Raw genomic sequence first — 15,114 nt, forward strand, 5'->3', positions numbered from 1 at the left:
CACCTTGTGTCACTACAATCACCTTTCAGCTGCCTCAGCTGAAGATTTCAACACCAAACAAATCACAGCTCAAACTGGAAATGCAGACTGGAAAAAATGTACTGGAAAAAGAAGTTTTGGAAAAATACTACCAGTTTTTCCTCTTCAGTCTGAGCTAAAAAATACCTGTGGCTTTGAAAATGTAGCAAAACATAACAGCGCAAGACAACTAATAGATATGGAGGCAATCTAATGTTCTCAGTCAACATGCATGTGCCTTCTCTGCATATAATTGCGAGTTATCCCATTGATCTGGGCAGGCATTAAAAAGCTTACAAAACCAAGTACAAAAAGTGGAAGCATATGATGGCTGTGATATGATGCTGTTACTGCAAATGTCTGTCTTGAACAGGGGAAAGAGTAAGTAAAGCCATAAGAAAAAGTATGCATTGATATATGTCTTCCTGCAGATACTGTATCAGTTATAACATACTCTTTCAAGAATTCATAATGTCTCTATTCCATACACAAAACTACAGATGCATATTCCAACTAATGTTACAATAGAGGATACCTAAAAGAATACACCTAACTGGCAAACACAGTACCTCGTGTCTGCTTTCTAATAATTTGTATCTAAATGTATATAAAAATATTTTATAAAACCACTATAGAACAATTACATAAAAATTCTCTGAGTGATTGCATCTGAAAGATTTTCTTTCTGAAAGGCAGATCTGTCGTTACTGAATGTACTAAATATATATGGTATACAAAAGATCATCTATGACATCCACTGGAAAAAAAAGTGAAGGAGAAGCCATGATGTAGTTCTTTTTGAGTATAAGCAGATGAGACTCGCTGTGCTCAATGGGTGGGCATCACACTTCACTCTGTTCACTGAACTTGCTGTAATTCTAAATTGAGAGAAACAGAAAAAGAAAAATATTATAATGTCTTTCTATAATATAATGTAAAATTAGGAGATGAAGGAGTGCTAGCTTGAAAATGGCACCATTATAAAAACAAATATTTTAAAAAGTTATTTATGATTAACTGCATAATGTAATAGGCGAGTATCTTATCAATTTATAAACATAAAAATGAGAATGACACAACATATTCATTGGAACATGTAGGTAAGAACATCTTTGCATTTCTGAACAGCAGCAGAGATGAAAATGAATCATAAAGCCCTCTGCCTTTCTAGCAGAGGAAGACTATTTCCTGCTATATGGGGAAGCTGAAATGTAAATTGGAACAAATCACTTTTTGTTAGTATCCAACTCTTTCCTCATATTTTTTTTTCCTATCCTATTCTGCATATTCTGTCATGTTTACACTCAAAAGTCCTACTGACCTCAGCACCTTAAAAATGCACAGGAGGAGTATATAGACTGGTCGCTATGGTGTAGTGCTGCTATTGCAGTCATCCCGCCTTTTCACTCCTGTCCACCTTATCTTCTAGTGTTCAACACAATGAACACATAAAAATCCGTGAAACACATACGATGAAGACTCTGAAGAAGCATTGGCAGTATATATACACTATTCATAATTACATTTAAAAGTCAAGGCTGCATGCAAGCCTTTAGACTAAACTGCAAAGCCACTATGCAAGAGGTCTGATTTGCCTAGCAGCTCTGGTAGAAACAAGCAGGCAGTTCCTTAAAGAGTGGACTTTGAGTTTTAACTCCTCCTTTTCATGATGAACATTTGTCCTGGCCTATCCATGTCCCAGTTCCATAAAATGGGAATGCTAGTACATAACTATCTAAAAAAATGTTGGGAAAGTTAATAATGTCGATAAAAAATGCAGACATTTTATAACACAACAATCATTCTAATTCATCTAATCAGACCCAGACAAAATACACAATAGCCAACCCCATTATTTTTGCCCTGCAGTTACCATTTCAACAAATTATTTTTTTGTAGGACAACATAATGAAAAATGTTGAAAAGTGCTGAAGAGAACATGTTTTTCTGGTCAATTCACTAGATCAACTGTGCCAACACACCTTAATCTGGATAAGTCAATGGAAAGTGGTTTTGTCCATAGGCAAGTCTAATTTAATTAGTAAAATACAAAGTAAAGAAAAAAAGACAAACAACCAAACCACAGACCATGATGAGTTTAATATCTTGGAGAAGGCTCTGAGCCAAGCTCTAGCCATGTTTGAATCTTAAATAAAACCACAGGAAAGCACACTCCTTTTAATGCACACTCACACTGCTGTGACAGTGGAAAAGGATCACATACTTCAAGAGGAAAAACAAGGTTTACAATCTTTTTAAAAAGGAATGCAAGAATCATTGAACAAGTAAATAGATACTCAAGCCTGCCCTCTCCCCCATAGTTCCGTCTTCCACTTCGTGCAATTCTTTTTCCACCAGTGAGCCAACACAGCATGCATGATACAGTGCAGGGTAGAGACAAGATTTCTAACTCAAACCAAACTAGCTGGGGATCCAGAACCATTTTAGATGGTTTTCAGACCAGTGCTATTGTGTGTGAAATAGCTTCAAGTATCCCAGGCTGAGAAAGTGTAGTTTCAGGAATGCAGAACTGGCTGTGGGTTGATTTGTCTCACTGAGAGGCTGTGTTAGGTGTTTCTAGATTACATAAGTCTTTCCAATGGAGAATTGAGCCCAGATTAAAGCACCACAATACAGCGCCTCTGGATTTATCATAGAAGATCGAGCTGTTGTTTCAAAAGGAGACATGGCGATGGGAAGAGAGTGCTAGCAGCAAAACAATGGAAAACTGCATTCCTCAGGCTGAGGACCAGTTGTAGAGTACAGACAGATAAAAGATTTCTACATAAAATGTTCACTGGGTAAAAAAGACTTTCCCAGACTTCAAGCAATTGCTGTAGCATCCAAGAACCCCTCCAGGCTTCACCTACTCTTGCTTGTAAATCTTACCCTTTGAATCTGAATGGCATCAATTGCTGAAGAAATTGATTCAAAAAATACAGGATTTTCAGAGTCAAGATTTCCACCGTACTGCATTGCTTTTATCAAGGAAGCTGCAATAAAACAAACACATGAGCACTGAGAAGGTACTGAGGATATATAAACCATCATGTTAAAATTTTTACTCTTAGCTGATACTTGCCTTTGCATTGTGTTAGCAACACATCGATGTATCTGCTTTTACAGTCCATGTAAATCTATGTTTGGAAACAAAAAAAAAATTTAAAAAACCAAAATCTGCTTTAAATACCAACAGAGAATAAAGTGGACAAAAAGCCCGCATTCAAGGTAGGCAGAGCCCGGAGAGCTGCTGCAGCAGCTGTACTGCCAGCAGCCACCAGAGCGAGCCGTTCTATTATGCAAACCTCACCAAGCCACGTTTATTTCCTACCACCTCTTCACAGTACTCTACAGCTCTGCTGAGAATTGAAACTGAATCTGATTAATAATTTTGCAATTTCTGACTGTAATTTTTAGGGGTATTATTTCCAGTTCTTTTTTTCTTAGCGTGTTTACCCATTTCCTTACTATATGCTTACTACCAGTCCACACAGACAGGACTCAGATCTAGGAAATTTTGAGACTTTTATCAAAAAAGCACCATAACTATCATGCTGCATTTAGTTAACTTGTTCTTTAAGTTGTTCTTTATTCTTTCTTTGAAAGTTTTCAACTCCTCAGAGACAAAATATTAATAAGATAGAGAAAAAATAATAAAAACAAAACAAAAATCAAACCAAAACCAACCAAACAAAAACTCTAAAACCAAAGTAGGGCATTTTCCTGCTAAATGGGGAATATCCAAAGCAGTTACTGCCTAAAAAAAGGTTTAAATAATCCATGTGAAGTAGAAAAAATCTGGGAGAAGAGATTCATTGAGAACCCCAACAGCATATTCTATTTTTAAATTAAAGCAAAAATCTTACTCAGGTCAAAAATTCTCCATCACTGACATCAGTGACGATATTTTGGGAAGGAGTGTAACAACAAGGACATGCTGAGTGTGGTCCTCTTGGTAGGAGGAAGAGTAACTTGGTTTTGGACCAACCATTTATCCAGAGGCTGCACTATCAACCTGTGCACTTCATAGCCCACGCCATACTTACCTCTCACAAATTTGTCAAACCCTTCTTTGACATAATTTGTATTTTTGAGGTCTCTAAAACCTTTTGGAAATCAGTTTCACAATTTTTTTAACTAATACCATATTGAATACACTATATTTCAAAGGGATAGCTAATCTCTTCCAGTAACCTTATTTTTCCAGTTTTCTTTCACAATATTTTATATATATTTCATATATACTATATGTGTACTTTTAATTTAAAATATTTTAAGACAACGCTTACTTCACTGTGCAAGCATTGCAGTAAATTGAGAAAATTTTTAGGGCAAGAAGAGCCAAGTCAAGTCTTCTACCTTACTCAGAAAAATTATGCAAATGAAACCTTCTGTATCAACTTAACTTTGTATTCACTGCACAACTTTTACATTTCCCTGATGAAAATATAAGAACCATCTTTTGAACATAATTTGTTATCCACTATATAGAACCCCTTATTATGCAGAACTGTAGACTCATAGAATTGGAAAAGACCTTTAAGATTATCAAGTCTAAGCATTAACTTGGCCTTGCCAAGTCCACCACTAATCCATGTCTATCCAGCCACTCTGCCCCAGCCTGTGGCACTGCCTGGGGTAGTTGTGACCCAAGTGCACAATCTGGCACTTTGCCTTATTGAACCTCACACAACCAGCCTTGGCTTGTTGATCCAGCCTGTCCAGACCCCTCTGCAGAGCCTTCCTGCCCTCCAGCAGATCAACACTCCCACCCAAACTGGTGTCATCTGCAAACTTACTGAGGGTGCACTCAACCCCCTTGTCCAAAACAGCAAAGAAATTAAACAGGACTGGCTCCAAAGGAACACCAGTTGTGGCCAGCCTGGGGTTCCCTTCACCACAGTAACCAGTGACTGCTGGATTTAGTCTTCTAAGAGCATCCTGGAACTCCTACAATGCCTGAACCCAGTCTGCAAGGTGTATTGCCCACAGGAGAAAGGATGGAGATCATGTTTTGACCTCTGGCTTAAGAGACAATAGAATATACAGATAAAATCACAGAATCAGAGATGAAATTTTAAAGTGGTAAATTTGCACATCTCTACAACTGACATAGCAGGGTCAAATATGACCTAAACCAACTTAAAAAAAAAATAATAATAATTAGAAAACTCATCTTCATCACATATAGATACATACATTTGCACTGTTACCCAAAATATTTAGAAATATTTTAATGTAATTTTATATGAAAACACGGTACAATTTAATACCAAATCTATGTTCTGTGGGTGAAATATTTATCATCTTTTCTATGGGTGAAATACTTACCCACTGAAATAGGTGGAATGATTATTAGTTGGCCCCAGTAACTTATATGTATAACGTATACAGAATGTTTCTAATGTCATGAATACCTGAAGAAGCACTGACACTCCAGTGTAGTCAAAGAAATTCAGTCCACTGCAGTCTAATATCAAAACATGTCGCTCACTGTGACATGACTGCACCAACTCACCTACACATTTGACAAATGAAAAACTTTAATTAAAAGGTGAATACTCAAGAAATGGGTATAAGAATGATGATAACTCAACAAAATAAGCCCAACCTATCACAATAAATTTTTTATTGTTATGTACTGGGGTATCAGGCAAGCAAATACTCTATTTTAGAAGAACAAATGAACCTTTAGGACAATGGAAAGAAGTGGGGTCAGACAAAACATATTAATGGAGATGTTTTAGGCAGCAGTAGTGTCTCAAGAATTAAGCAATTGTTTCTTCAAATTTGAATTTCTCATTGACTTAGCTTGGCTGCTTTGGAAGATTTTTAATGGGATACACAGAAAATCTATTCTTCTTTTAAGTTCTGATATGACACTGATTTCCACCTGCTTATGGCTTTACTTAATATTCAGCCATAAGGAAGAAATATATGTAAAGTGGAGTATTTAATTTCCCTAAGGCTTTACTATGCTGTTTTTTGCTTGGTTAAATTTTTTACATTTAATACAATGACACATTGATGCTGGAGAAGAAATGTTGGTGAGATTTGCAAGATTCTTATACTCCTTCTTCAACCTCAGTCCATCTTGTGTTTAATCTAAACATACTCTGTTCAAAATGCATCCTGAACTAGCACATAGATAAATGATTCCTGGCTTTCATAAAGTGAAAACTAGAAAATAATGCACATCTTATTTACATTGTTCTGTGAACAAATGCTTGTTATCATAATGCATGCAATTGGGGAAAAAAAACAAAGTAAAATATGAAGGAAAGGAATTCTGATTGTAAAGATGAGTTAAGTTAAATGGCTTTGACAGAGCAGAGATAAAGTTTTTAAACTATTGAGAGCACTTGGAATTCCCCCATGACGCAAACTTGTAATGGTGGTAATTCCTTTCTGACAATATTCTGAGAGTCAAAGAATTTTGGAGTTGCATTTCCAGACATTTACTGTCTTTGTACTGTCCAACATACATGAATAGATACATACAAACAAAAATTTAGAGCTTTAAAGGGAACCTCCTGAAAGCTACTGTGATAGAAACCCAGACAGGGTTCATGTGATCTCCTAGGCTCAGTGGAATAATTCCCTGCTGCATCCTGAATTGCAGTAGAGGCTGCCTGGCCTCTAAATGGAGGGATAAAGACCTGCACCCTCTTTGGACCAGTGGCATGAGCAACAGCACCTGTTTCATTTGGTGCTGACACAGACAGTATTCCCCAAAGGCAGAAAGGAAAGATTTTGAAAAACACATAAATTTCCATGCTTTCCTGGACAACTGCCATAAAGCTTAAGGATTGTGTCCTCATGCTCTCCTCCTTCTTGAAAATCTACGCTCTGCACTTTGCTTTTCTCTTTAAAGGGATTTTTCTTTTTTTTGTCTGTTTGTTTTTTTAAAGGCCCCATGAAGAATCACTGTAAACTGGTTGGTACAAGTAACAACAGCTTTTAAGTCCTCAAGGCAGGACTTAGGCTTTCAGAAAAGAGGTCTTGTGCTTTCTGTCACATTTGTAATCTGAGAAACAAGTTCATCTTCAAGATAACTGAAATATGTACTGGTAAGATATTCTCAAACATAGTATTTTACAATATAGTCAATAAAATACAATATAGACTTCAACAACCATTTTTCATAGGTTTCTATGCTACAGCAAAGCACTGTGTCACCCCCAAGTTAACTAAACACTGTAGTACCATAAAAATATCTCTAGTCTAGTTAACAAATGCAAACATTCAGACAACTGCCTCCAAATCAGATTTTATACTGCAGCCTTAATGATTATAAGTGTTTTAAATAAACACTGTTTTAATTCTACCCACAATGAAGTCATCTGTATAAAGTATCCACTGCAAAAGGTTGCTGCAGCTCTCCTGTGGGAATGTGTGTTCTGGTTTGATTTAAATGTTACAAAATGTGGAAAGAGTGGCGTTTCCAGCTTAATCCTTAATTGAAAGAAAACCTTTAGGATATTTTTATTATATATTGTATTGATATACTGTATAACCTTGGTGGTTATCATGTCACTAACAATTAAATTGACATTTTCTGAGATTTTCTCCTATGTGCTTTTAATGATCACAAAGATTTAACATGGTTCTAATCATACTTTTACTTTTTCATGCTAATTTTTCAACTCCGTGCATGCAAAAAAACCCAAGACCAGAGCTTAGCAAAACAGTCTCTTCAGCCTGGCCTGAAGATCAGTCCAGTCAGAAATATGGGAAGTGTTTCCTCCATTATGTACCTGTCTCTTTACACAAACACACACACACACACACTCATCGCGCTGCAATAAGCAGGGACACAGAGAATGGTTTGGGTTGGAAGGGACCGTAAATCATCTAGTTCCATCCTTCATATGACGGGCAATGAGACTTCCACTAGAACCTTCCCCTCCTGTAGAAAAGGCCTTTTTAAGGGGTTCCCTGCTTTTCAAATCTTAAAAAGTCAGTCAAAAACAGAATGAAAACCAGGACCTATTAGGCCAAGGTTAACATAGTTTGACACTGTTCAGCATTCATGCTTCATTGAATGTTTGGTCTAACTGAAAATATTTTTTTCCACAAAACTTGTGTGCAACTAGAAATATATAGAAAAATGTGGAGCTATTTTGCACACTTAGATCCATCTTGGTTTTAATACCATTTGTAGATAATAAACTCACCATGGCAACTTCCATTGGAAAATGAACAGAGCAATGTGTTCTGCTCACACTGAAATAAAAACAACAAATGATTAACATACCAAGGAAAACCAGTCCATTGCACACTAATGAGAGGAAATCAATGCAGTACATAAGAATTCTGTTTCTCAGTATCAAAGTTAACTCATTCTCTCCAAAATCATGTCCTATGCAACAGCCTGTTGGATATATAATTTTTTCTGTTATAATTTTAGAAGAATACTGAGATACATACTCAAACTGATAATTTGCATTTCTTTTTGGCTGACTCAACCTCTGTCAAGTTTGGATTCACTAGAAAGCATATTTTGGACAAAATGCTTTTGGGGAAGCAGGGGACAGTTAAGAAGTGGTCAAAAGATGGGAAAGATGTTCTTGACAAGAAAAATTCTTGGCAGTGATTTTATAAGATTAACTTTTGATTAATTTTCTACTTGCTGGAATCTTATCTGCTATGCTAATATTTTAGTAAGAACACTTTTGATGTGTAAATTTATTAAAGAAATACATTTTTTTGGATAATTTTTATAATAATTATGTCAATATGTAAGTTCTCAGTAGAAACATGAGTTAAAACCAGAAACTGCACAGAAACAAAATTGAAACAGCATTTATTTCACACCCATTATGTGCTACAGAAAGACATTTATTCAACAAAAAAAAAATATTAAAAGCACAGTATTTCAGGTAGTTCTACTGCTGAGTACTTTATAGAAGGGACAAAAGATAAAATCTCCTTTATAAGTAACATAGAAATTAACATATTAAATTAACTTATTAAATTGACTCAAATTAATTCCATGCAAATCTTTAGTAATTTCTCTCTGTTTGGAGGCTTTTAATTGTACTAATCCAAATCAGTCAGCCTAGCAAAACCAAAAAAGCATCACGTTTTCTGAGCTGAATTTCCACCCATCTAAGTGCATATGGGTAGCACAACTCTTTGTCAAGGGACAGCAGGGGTGGTAGACACTTGTTGCTGTCTTTACAAGCCATCTAAGACACAGCTGGGATTTTCTCAGCCCAATTTGCCAAACTGAATGAAATTGTCCACAGTAAGCATTGTATCATATTGGAATGCCTTCATGGTATGGATAGAAAAATGATAATTTATCTTTTCCCTTTAGGAAGTGTTGCAGGAACGTGCAGTAGTTATGTGCAGATGAATCTGGAAAATACTATACTAACAGGGATATTCTCCAAAAATGTGATTTATGTAATTTGTATACTGTTTCTTTTTCTAATAAAATCAATTAAAAAGAGGAAAAAGAAACAATACCATTAAAGAAAAAAGTAACCCTTTTCTTTCTAATTCTCCCAAAAATATTTATAGCTAGAAATGAAGTGTCCATCTTTCATGGACTTCTAAAAAAAAAAAATAAAAAATAAAAATCACATTTTATTCAAGCGTATTTGTATCTACTCATTGTCTTTCTAAAATCCCAGCCTTATATCAGCTGAGGTTATTTCAGTTCTTTTAGAAATTTTGGAGTTTTAGATCAGTGCTTCAATATCTTTTACAGAATTACATGCGAAAATAGAAGAGATACTATTTTCAAGTAATAATACAAAAATAGTCCATATTGAATCTGATTAAAATTAGGATTATCTTTATTCTAAATGAGTCATTTCTAATGTTGCTTTTTTATACCTATTTCAGTATCTGATTGCGTTCTTTAAGAAATGCAAGGAATGCAAACATGGTCTTCAACCCAGTCATGGTGATTACTGAAGTGTAAAGCACATCCCACCTTATTTACAGTATCACATACCTGGCTGCTTATGCCATCCTTCTGGATTATCTTTAACAGGTCAGCGTGAAATTTTCTGGCATTCAAAAAGACTAATGGGCTGTTGACTGAAACTATTTTTACCTGTTTTAGTGATTCCTGGGGAATGAAATAAATATAATGCTGAAAAGTTCATCTTGGATTTGGAGAACAAACCCCAGACTCATTTCTTTAAAAATCCTGAAAATACCTTTAAATTAACCGAGGAGGAGCTTTGGATTGTGAGAAGGATTTAACAGAGAATTCTACTGATCAGCCTTCACATAACTGAAGTAAGAATGGAAACACAAGTAATATATAACAAAAATTATCTATAATATTTAGCATGAAAAAAAGCATACACATTATGAGGCATAATACTAAGAACTATTAGCTAACCATTATAATAGCACTTTTTTAGTTGGCATGATACCGAAGCATAGGCAAGGTAATATTTGCAGACAGGGAATATATTTTATTAAACAAACAAAAGTACACAAAGATTTAGGGCAAACACTGCAGGTGGTTTGGGGAAAGTTGGCAATACTCATCTTGGTCATCTGAAGATTACCTTAGTACAGAGATACTTCTCCATGAAAATACTTAGTGGATCCAGCTCAACCTCGAGTGGCACATTTAAAGCTTTACCAGCAGCACATTTCTACAGCCAATACAATAATCTACACGAGCATCTGTCGCCCTTGAGCCTATCTCTTCACTTCTTTGAAGTAAGCTACAGCCAGCTTACCAGCACCTTCAGTCAGACTGTGTAGCTCAAAACGTAAATGTTACACAGCAGAACAGTTTTGGAAGGACACCAGATAATGTTCAGAAACCCTCAAGTACAAGTGCAAGACATTTTGCACAAAACTAGTGCTATTTCTCTCACTCTTAAGGTGTACTTATAAAACACCTTCAAAAGCCAGTAGGAAAATTAATATTTATATATAAATATATTGGATAGCAGCAAGACATGCTAAAAGATTGGTCTTGTAGGAGATAGAATTAAGTTAATTCTACTGAACTCCCAATTTTCCACAGGTTGTATGACAATGGAAGTAAAAATCAAGAATTTGCCAGAGAATATAAGTCAAAAAAGAGTCTCTTCTTCTGAACAAATGTCATGTAACAAGGTCACAATCAAACACAAGTAAGTGGAACTGACCCAGACCATTTTTAAAACAGTTAAAAATTGTTTGGGATTGCACTGAAGATATGCAGTTTTCCCAACAGACTTTCAAGCAAAACAAGAACAGAAATCTTCACCACAAACCACATAAACTGTCTCATTATTGTAGACTGCTGTTCAGACTTCTGGGAATGAGATGATCTCTCAGACACCACCACAGTGACCATGAAATAAAGGAAACATTTCAAACATCCCAGACTGAGGCAAAGAACCCCAGACTTTGTGTAGGGACTTTGCGCAATTTACCTATGAATGTGATTGCAGTAAATACCACATCAGCAACATGCCACAGTCAGACAAGTGGCAAAGCTCAACTAGCATTCAAAATGTCTCAGTTTGTATAGAATAGAGCTCTAAAATTATGACAAAACAGAGGATGGTATATGCTTGAATGGAGAAATGCTCTGACTTCCCACAGATTCCCATACAAATGATGCTGTACACATCTTGGTGTGGAGACAAGTGGACACTTCAGTGCCATGGTAAAGTAGGAGATAGAAGCTAAGAAAAAAAGGAAGGCCGATGTGCAAAGATCAAATCCTGTGATAATCAAGCTTCCATAAGTACAAGGTACAAAAGGCTCAAATCATAAGCCCAGATTGAACAGATGGCAGACTTAGGTATAGTTTTTGTCCAGAATGGACGAGGTTAACTGTGCCTAAATTTGACCAGCCAGTTATCCCTGGCTCTGGTTTGATTCTTTCTTAACAAAAACTGTTCCGAGAAAAATGAACTTCCTCTTTGTTGCTAAGAAAGCAGGAAATTTATCTCACATGTCTGTCCCTGCCACCACTTAGAAGGCTCCGGGTGATTGCCCTGCACACTCTGCACAGCACCGGCTCTGCTCGGGCGCAAGTTCAGTGCCAATGAATGCCTGGGATGAAATGTGTTTCACATAAGCTTCTAAATACCCTTTGATTTTTTCCACATTAAAGTGTCTTTTCTCCTATTGATGAAATAACCCCTATAAATCCACAGACCTAAAGGCGGGGTAGATCATTAAGCTTGCATGTTTTCATGTTTAAAAGTCCTGTTGTTTATATCTAATCAGTTATTTACCAGGGAAACTTGGATCACTCTGACATTCATACATTAAAAATTACCCTAAATGCCTGCTGCAACCCAGTGACTCTAAATTAAATTAAAGGCATATTTTCCTTCTTTGTTTTGTGTAATAAGCTCTTGAGCAATTTGCTTCACTAAAATAAGGTTATTTTCCCCACTGTCTGCAGACACTAGTTTGTTATTACTAGGTTACTGGCGTTAATCTTACTGAATTAGGGGGAAAGAAAATCAAGGGAGCAGTAAGCTAAGACAAAAAATGTATAGGCATTTGTACAAAATGAACCGATATGAAAAATATCAGGAAAATCAAATTTTGGTAACCCATCTCTGACAAAGTTACTTCAACATTTTTATTAAGAATGAAAAGTGATATAATAATTGACAGCCTCAACAACAGTATTTTTAATTCACATTTCAGAGTTCTCCCCATTCTTATGTACGTTGCTCAGCATGCCAAAATGGTGAATGCCCCTGAGCCCTTGGAAGTTCAGATTTTTAGCCCAAGATAGCTCTGATGGAAGATATTTGCCAGAAATAATAAATTGTTTAAAGAAGATCTGCTAAATGGTGAAGCAATAATTGCTGAGCATGTGATTTACTGATACATAAGACCCTTCATCAGCACTAGGAAAGGAAAAAGGATGTAGAGAAACTGCTGAAGTAGAGAAGGGAGGATGTTCAGGTGATGGGACTCTGTGCTGAAAGGAGACATGGTTCTACTTCTCTCATGGCTGCTGACCTACCATTTCATCTTGGAGTAGGGAGTTCACCTCTCTGGGTCATTACCCTTCTCTTCTTACCATAGACCTGAGCAAAAAGCAACTTTGACAATATTTGCAATGAAAGTAACCAAAATAACCTGACTGGTTGGTTTAAGTTTGTAAGAAGCCAAATTTTAAAGGCAGAGTCTTTAGGAGAGTTCTTCCATCCATTTTTCTCGTGCACAGGGTGATTATATTAGTGAAGTCTGTGACAATTTTGTGGTCCTCTGGGACAATCTGGTCACAAGGGGTTGGGGGCAGAAACGGTTTCAGAAAAGAGATTGGGGATGATGAAAATACCAAAGGGCTTTTAAGAAAAGTCATAATAATACAGAGACTGCTATTGTCTGCTCAGATTGCCCTTGCCATTCCTGGCAAGATATTTCCTTAAATATAGGAATTAGGAAACTTTGAAAAAGAGCAATTCATAACTAAAAATGACAAATAAACTAAGATAGATAGATCTAAGAGGACTTGCCTAACTTCACTTTGCAGACTAGCAGCAGAACCATGAAAATATTCCAGTTTCTTATGGCCAACCAGTTTTGTCATTATTATATTATTCTGGCTTTGGATTTCAAGTGTGCATGTCATAAAAGCATTCACTTGACTCCCTGATTACAATCTGGTAACTAATAGAGAAAACAGACAAATCTGAATAAGTGAAACACACACAAACAAAAAGTTAAAAAAAAATTAACTTACACAATTATCTTCTGCTTTGTATTTATATTCCACCTCTTTCATATTTTTCAAATTCAGCATCTTTGCTCTGTAACCAATATATATAGAAAAATAAATTGTACAGTAAATCATTAATAGTCTTGAGCAGAAACAAAGACACACACCCCCCAAACTACAGCATAGCAGTTTAAAGGTCCGACAGTGCAATCTGTGAATATTTTTGTGATTACAGACCTTTTCTGATAATCATCCTCTTAAAGAGTAAAAATGTCAGAATTATGAGATCACTTTGAAAATAGGAATAATTAGATTCTCTTATGAAGAAAATTTTAATTTTCATTTGCTGGCCAGAGAGCTACTTTCAAGTCAAGGTAGCTCATATATAATCTATAGCTTCAAAAATAAAGATGTTTAATTAATATTTTTTACTTGCAAAATCTTATTGCAAGGAAAGGGAAAATAAATATGTAGAATAGCTGTGGGTAGTGAAAAACAAATATATTTTATTTGTCATTGAAATGGACACATCTTTATATGATGAAGCAGAACATTGCACTCCAGCTGTCAAACTGCAAGACTTACTGGAAAGGGCCAGTATTCCTATGCTCTCTACACAGTGAAAAGAGAAGTTTGCCTTGGAAAGGGAGCTCAGCGTAGGATCTTCTGATTCAACATGTCATTTACAGGGACACATATAACTGCAGAAGACTGTGGAACTATCTATCCTCTGAGACAGATGCACCAATGTACAAGGGGTATTTGCAGGTATTGAGGACAGATAAATGAGCCTTGGAAGCATCAGCTCTTCTCTCATCTTTGCATTAATGAAGCTGTAGCTGATGCCGGTTTTAATACAGTCTGATACATAACATATACCACATCCAGTACTCCGACATCTGAACAGAGATTTTACAATAAACAATCTATGGTATTTTCCTTGCTTCACTTGTGCTAACACTTTTGCTCATGACTGCATGGCTTACTACACATTTTCTTGTTAACCCCATCTGTGCCGTACCAGTTTTGAGGCTGCTACCTTGTTCAATGCCTTTAGATGGTATGGACAATCATGAGCAGCTTCACTGAAGAACACAGAGATCACTGGGAAGAGTCTTATTTACACTAATAAGTGCAGGTTTAGACTGATGTCTCCACTAGATCAGGCTCTTTTCTGTTAGATATCCATCCCTTTCTGCTGCTGGAGAACCTCTAACATCCAGGCTCAGGACAAAAACAACATGAAAACTTGCCTTTTGCTTTACTGCCAGAATTTACAAAAATTTTGGTTTGCTGAGTAGCACAATCTTGTCACAAAAGTACTGGTTGATTCAAGCAGAAGCTATCTCCCATAATTTTTAACTGCCTTGAAATTCTGAACTATTTTCATGCTGGTTCTGCAACTAATTCTATGAGGATAGAGCTCTGCACAAATG

The 15,114-nt window shown here is 36.1% G+C and overlaps 1 protein-coding gene across 1 annotated transcript in view; it reads right to left on the reverse strand.

Moving 5' to 3' along the window:
- Positions 1-827: 827 nt before the first annotated feature.
- SLC26A7 (solute carrier family 26 member 7) overlaps positions 828-15,114 on the reverse strand; it is a 66,589-nt gene continuing 52,302 nt past the window's right edge. Inside the window, exons 12-18 of the mRNA XM_040073454.1 lie at positions 13,703-13,769; positions 9,965-10,102; positions 8,196-8,244; positions 5,436-5,536; positions 3,101-3,155; positions 2,908-3,011; positions 828-896 (exon numbers count right to left, since the gene is read on the reverse strand). Of these exons, the coding sequence (XP_039929388.1) occupies positions 861-896; positions 2,908-3,011; positions 3,101-3,155; positions 5,436-5,536; positions 8,196-8,244; positions 9,965-10,102; positions 13,703-13,769 (550 nt within the window). The 3' untranslated portion in view covers positions 828-860. The remainder of the gene's footprint in view (positions 897-2,907; positions 3,012-3,100; positions 3,156-5,435; positions 5,537-8,195; positions 8,245-9,964; positions 10,103-13,702; positions 13,770-15,114) is intronic.

The sequence above is a fragment of the Hirundo rustica genome, chromosome 1 (genome assembly GCF_015227805.2).
Source record: "Hirundo rustica isolate bHirRus1 chromosome 1, bHirRus1.pri.v3, whole genome shotgun sequence".
Taxonomy (NCBI): Eukaryota; Metazoa; Chordata; class Aves; order Passeriformes; family Hirundinidae; genus Hirundo; species Hirundo rustica.